General features: G+C 30.5%; 1 protein-coding gene across 1 annotated transcript; it reads left to right on the top strand.

Moving 5' to 3' along the window:
- Positions 1 to 1,767: 1,767 nt before the first annotated feature.
- LOC106764343 (vacuolar cation/proton exchanger 3-like) lies at positions 1,768 to 5,657 on the top strand. The gene is made up of 11 exons (XM_014648629.2): positions 1,768 to 2,309; positions 3,048 to 3,115; positions 3,201 to 3,229; positions 3,363 to 3,559; positions 3,746 to 3,961; positions 4,613 to 4,726; positions 4,830 to 4,946; positions 5,034 to 5,087; positions 5,193 to 5,309; positions 5,403 to 5,496; positions 5,574 to 5,657. Exons 1-11 carry the CDS (start codon positions 2,052 to 2,054, stop codon positions 5,630 to 5,632), a joined length of 1,323 nt encoding a protein of 440 aa, XP_014504115.1. The 5' UTR covers positions 1,768 to 2,051; the 3' UTR covers positions 5,633 to 5,657.
- Positions 5,658 to 6,691: the final 1,034 nt, after the last annotated feature.

The following is a 6,691-nucleotide window of genomic DNA, read 5'->3' as shown; positions in this document are numbered from 1 at the left end:
AAAGGAAAAAGAAACCACTTTGTGGAAAGGGAAAAGGACAAGGGTTAGGCAAGGGTTTATGATTTTTTTTTTTCAATTGGGGCAACAATAGGGATGACAGAAAAAATGTTGGAGTGAGAGAGATGACAGAGAAAATGTTGGAGTGAGAGGGATGAAAGAGAAAGGGTTGAGAGGAATGAGGGAGATGAGTAAGGGTTTGGGGGTTTCTTTTTTTTTTTTAGTTTTGAGAATGAAAATTATTTAAATATCCTTTACCTTAAAACTTCGAATCCATGATAAATGAGAGTATTTTTGTCTACTATAATCCGGTACACATTGTTAAAACTTACCAACTGAAAAACAGCCGTACGCGTGTTAACAAACCCCTATATATATATATATATATATATATATATATATATATATATATATATATATATTAATGAATTCTATAAACCCATCAAAGTTAATATCATTTATTCCTAAAGAAATAATTCATCTTTTAGATTCTATAATATGCATCAACTTATAATTCACCTAATGTTTCTCTTTAACGAAGTCATTAATAATACAATTAACATAATCTTAGGAGAACTTCACATCTATATTCATTTTTTTTAACTGCTCAATCAAATTTAATTTTTTTCTTTATTATCAAAGCAAATAATTGAACAAACTTTCTATTAAAAGACTCTTTTATCATATTAGTTTTCTTTAAATGATACATACTACTACCATAGATACTCTTTTAACAATGGTTAAAACGCTTTTCCCTAACTAATGACCTTGTAGTTGAAAACATCATCATTAAAAATCAGGAAAACACAACGATACACTTAACCGTCATTAATTTTTCCTAAAAACCGTAACGATTTTCAAGTCGTCCTCCTCATAAGTTGTTGTAAAAACAAAAAAGAAGTTTTAAAATTAAAAAACCATGACGGTTAAATTAAACACAGTTTTTCATCTTAAAGATAAAAAAATGATAGAAATTAGGAAATAGTTTCTTTAACAACTCTTTTTTGACAACTTTTTAACAACGATAGTTTGTGATTGATCCGTTTCAAATATTTTTTTTAAAATAAATTCAAACAGAACAATAAAATAGTAACACATGTTTTATTGTCAAAAAATTGTTCAAAAAATTATTAAAATATCAACTTCCTTTCATATATTAAAAGGTTCGTTACTTTGTTAATGTTTTGGATATATATATATATATATATATTCGAGACTAAACAGTCGATTCCAATATATATAACCAATTTTCTAGCACTAAGAATTTTCCATTGTCCAGTGCAAGTTAAGCAATGCAATGCAAAATGACAAAGTATATAAAACAACATATAAATGACAAACTATACAAAAGTACTGGAGGATGTGTACTAAACATAGGAAGATTCACGTTCCATCATTAATGTTCTATACCAAAATTGTTCCTTCGTTAATGCTTCATAACTATATACATAGTTCCTGCTAAAACCAAAAATACAAGGCGTTTTTCCTCTCACCAAAAGGTAAATAATTTTGATTCTTTTTCACCACTTTATATCTTATACTACCTTCGAAAAGAAAAAATTATAACATATTTTTTATAGGTTTTTAAAGTAAGGATTAAATATATTGATTAATCCTTTAAACCTAAGATAAAACTAGCTTTAACCTTTTAAATTTAAACCAAAAAATAAAATAAAAGTTTACTTTATTCTTTCTAATTTAAAAAAAAATTAGTCTTTAACCATTAAAAAAACCGTCTTTAGGTTTTGTGTTTTAACAAAGCAATAGTGAACACACTGATCATCTATACGTGGCGAAAATTCCGAGAAGCTTCATTGAACTTAATGGCTACAGACATTGGAAAGACACCATGGAACCTTGGTTATGTGTATACAATGAAACCACCAAAACATTCTCCCCCTACAACACAACTGAATCATCGTACTCCCAACACATTCAATTCAATTTAGTAACAAGCTTCTTGTCCTACATATTTAAGCTAACTCACACTTCATCTCTCAATAGAGAAAATAAGTGTAACAACCTTAAATTTTTTCTTTTTCACTCTGACATTTATGCACATGAGCACCTACTCGGAGGGCACCACATCAGGACCCATGGAAGATGAAGATTTGGAGAACAACAATGAGAAGACAGCAATGGTGAGAAAGAAGTCAGAAGTAGTTGTGGCGGTGGCAAGTAATAATGGTCGTTCAGAAATGCTTAGGAATTTGATGACGAATTTGCAAGCGGTGTTTCTTGGTACTAAGCTTGCTGTGCTTTTTCCAGCAGTTCCTTTGGCTGTTGTTGCAACCTTTTATGGCTTTGGAAGGGTGAGTCCTCGTTCATGCAAACTATATTAACTAAATTTGTAATGTGTTAGATAATTCTTAGGAAAATGTTTTTTAATATTTTTTTTTATAAATTTTTATGACTGTTTAGTAATAGATCTTGATTCTCCGTTTTAAATATATAAACCAATAAAATAATAGACACATAATTTATTATAAAAAATTTGTTAAAAAAAGTTGTTAACATATATAATTCTAACTTTGTGTTTTTTACATATTTTTTACACCAGTTTTATCAAGTATACTTTTTTAATTTATGAAATGTATAGTCATATTTTAGTCTTTAAAATTAAAGAAATTGTAAAAAAGAAATATAAAAACATATATCAATAAAAAAATAAGGAAAAGAAATTAATTAAAATTATAAAATTAATACATTTGTAAATATTAAAATGTTGGTAAAGAGGGGTTAAATTTACAAAATTATTTCAGAGGCTAATTTATCACTTTCTCAGTTATTAATGTGTCAATGCCTACTACTTCTAAGACTAAAATGTTGGTTATTATTAACAAAATGACACATGTTTAATATACTATATATAATATATATCATTAAGTAATATTTTATCATATATATATATATATATATATATATATATCATTAAATAGTATACAAAATTATTAAAAATATGTGTAATTTTTTAACTGTCTAAAATTTTACTTAAAAGTCAGACGTAACATAATTCATTATAAAATATAATTTTCCTTTTTTCCACGTAGCCTTGGATTTTCGCTTTCAGCCTCCTTGGACTGGCTCCACTAGCTGAACGTGTCAGCTTCCTGACTGAGTAAGTTTGCACTTCGCTTTTAACTCTACAGAATCCGTGCAGTTTCTTAAGTTTTTCTAACTTTTCTTTTCTTGATTTCTATTAGGCAAATTGCATATTATACTGGTCCAACAGGTACCATAATTGAAACTCCTATTACTAGAAATAGAAGAAATTTAGCTCTGAGCTGAGGTCTACTTTGCATATTATTGTGTGATAAAGGAAATTAAGTGACAAATTTGGTTTTGGTTTGTGGATGTTAATTCAGTTGGAGGGCTTCTGAATGCAACTTGTGGAAATGCAACAGAGATGATCATAGCATTATTAGCACTTCATCAGAACAAAGTAAATGTTGTGAAGTTGTCCTTGCTTGGTTCCATTCTCTCAAACCTTCTCTTGGTTCTTGGAAGCTCACTCCTCTGTGGTGGTTTAGCCAATCTCAAGAGAGAGCAAAGATATGACAGAGTATTCATCAATTCTTAATCTATCTGTTTTTTCTTTTCATATAAATTATATTACCCATTACTTTTTACTGAATGATCTGGTATAAAAAAAAATAACATATCTATTCTAAGACTTAAAAACATAATTAACCCATCTGAATTTTTGTTCTTAACTAATTTGTTTTGATACTTAACTATTGATGAACAGAAACAGGCTGATGTAAACTCACTGGTTCTGTTGCTGGGGTTGCTGTGCCATTTGCTGCCATTGCTGTTCAGATACTCCTTAGGAGGGGCCCATCATTCCATAGCCACTAACACTCTTCAGTTGTCCAGAGCAAGCAGTGTTGTTATGCTTCTAGCATACCTTGCTTACATCTTCTTCCAGTTAAAAACTCACAGAAAATTGTTTGATTCACAAGAGGTGATTACTTATAATATGCCTTTTACCATCTATGCACTATTTATATATAGCTATATGTGTTGGGTTTATCGAGGAGAAAATTCACCACAGAGACACAAATACTATTAAGATCTGAATTCAACCACACAAGAGATTACACACACTGTATTCTCTACCAAAAACCTTAAAATAATGAATTAATATGTCCTTTGTCTTTATATAGTTCTTTACTTTCTCATTTCTATCTAATGTGAGACTTAAACTCATACTTGAATTTCCAGCAATATGATTTCTGGGAATTCAATGTGTTGCAGACCTCACTTTACAAGTCGGTTTTGTAAGGTTGAGTTAGACTTTAAACCAACTTTCTAACATGGTATCAGAGTTATGGTTAGAGCCTATCTTAGCAATATTTGTTGGGCATATTGTTTCACTCGCTATTGGACCGTTATCGGACCACCCATTAATATTTAGTCTCATGCTTGAGATGTATATACCTCGGCGTGAGGGGGGTATGTTGCAGACCTCACCTTATAAATCGGTTTTGTAAGGTTGAGTTAGGCTTTAAACCCACTTTCTAACACAATGTTTATAGATAATTTTATCAGAAAAATTATACCATTCTTTAGGATTTTGAACTATGTTTAAGTTAAGGATTTGTTTGTTGCACAGGAGGAGGAAGACGAAGAGAAGGCAGTGATAGGATTTTGGAGTGCATTTACGTGGTTGGTGGGTATGACATTGGTCATATCTTTGCTTTCTGAATATGTAGTAGGAACAATCGAGGTATCTATATATATTTAATTCTAATTGTTCTGATAACCATGATTTTTTTTAAGGTATGAGCAAAGTATAGATAAGATTAACGGTTATAATTTGTGTTTTGTAGGCTGCTTCAGATTCTTGGGGAATTTCTGTAAGCTTCATTAGCATAATTTTGCTACCAATTGTTGGAAATGCTGCAGAACATGCTGGGTCAATCATATTTGCTTACAAGAACAAGTTGGTAAGGTTTGTCAATTTCTAACACATGAGCTTAAGCTTAGTTTAAAATTAATGAATGGTATACTGTGTGGTGAATAATAATATGCAGGACATATCTTTGGGAGTGGCTATGGGATCTGCAACTCAAATTTCTATGTTTGTGGTAAGGCTTAAAAAGTATTACTGCAATAATGATCATGCTTGGAACAGAGGCTAAGATGATAATTACCAGCCAAAATTTGATGATCTAATGACTAATGAATTTCAGGTTCCATTAAGTGTGGTTGTTGCATGGATAATGGGTATAAGAATGGATTTAGACTTCAGTCTTCTTGAAACTGGATGTCTTGCTTTTACAATTATAGTTACAGCCTTCACTTTACAGGTATACACAATATCTGATTATCATCATGTATATGTTGCTTTTCCTTTTTTTGATGAATATATTTACCTTTTTTAATATGATTTGTGTTGATAGGATGGAACTTCACACTACATGAAAGGAGTGGTTCTTACTCTGTGTTACATTGTGATTGCTGCATGTTTTTTTGTTCTGAAAACTCCTCTAACTGGTAAGTGTAGATATATATATTTGAAAGTTTGAAATGAAGTTGATTCCCGAATTAACATGGTTTTAATAATGTTACAGACCAAAATTCTATGGCGAACTGTGGAGCTAAACCATCGTTTGAAGCCATCAACACTTGAATGATTTTGCTTCCCCTTCTACGATAAAAAATTTCATCCAATGGATAAAACTAAACTGTCTCAAGGATCAATTGCAAAGCTGGATATTTTTATTCATTGTGGACTTTGATGATCAACTTCATAAACTACAAAAATAGAGACTAATTTCAATGCTTTATATAATAATTCTTTCTTCATAATAAGACTTAACATTGACGTTTTGCTTTTTAAATCATATCTATGTACTTTCCCTTTCTTTGAATTTTCTGCATATCATCATCTTCTATCTACTTAATTCACGTTCTACCAATGGATAACAATTCCCTTTTGTTAAATGTTATATAGATAAATTAAATTTAGAATCAGGTTTCATTTCCCAATCATGAAAATCCCCGTATTAAATTAATTATATATTATTATTATTATTATTACGTTTAAACACATTTATTTTTTTGTTGTTTAATCAAGTTTTACCTTTAATCCAAATTTCTAAACCAATTTATTTCAACCTTCCAACCCATTATTTTGATCTATTTTAGTTTTTTTATATATATAACCTCAGTTACTAAATCAAAGTACAAATTGTTTACACACTAGTGCAGAAATGATCTTTAACGTCACACGTATAACATTTGATCATTGAAAATCCAATGTAAAAGTTGACTAGTGACATTTTTTAAATAAAATGTCATTATAGAAGTCGGTTTCCAGCGTTAGATGTCAAATCCTCCTTTAGACGTCGACCCCCTCAGATCAGACGTCAAAAATGTCCAAAAATATCTCATTTTAAGTGCTAATATTGTTTTTACGACATAGACATCGGCCCCACCAAATGAGACGTCAAATCCTCTGCCAAAAGCTGCAAAATCTGAATTGAAAGATCACTTTTGCAGACATTAGATGTCAAACGTAGAAGGGGCCGGCGTCTAATACACATTAGACGTCAGATCCCCTTCCCTAAACGTCAATAAGCTGTGAAAATATCCCAAAAGTAGCACCAAAATGGTTTTTTTAGAGGGGCGGACGTCAAATTCCCTTTTAAACCCCAGAAACTCAAAATGCGAGCCTCACTTTCTTTCA

Source organism: Vigna radiata, chromosome 6 (assembly GCF_000741045.1).
Source record: "Vigna radiata var. radiata cultivar VC1973A chromosome 6, Vradiata_ver6, whole genome shotgun sequence".
Lineage (NCBI taxonomy): Eukaryota > Viridiplantae > Streptophyta > Magnoliopsida > Fabales > Fabaceae > Vigna > Vigna radiata.
Note: the sequence above shows the minus strand (reverse complement) of the source record. Positions and strands in the feature narration are given on the sequence as shown.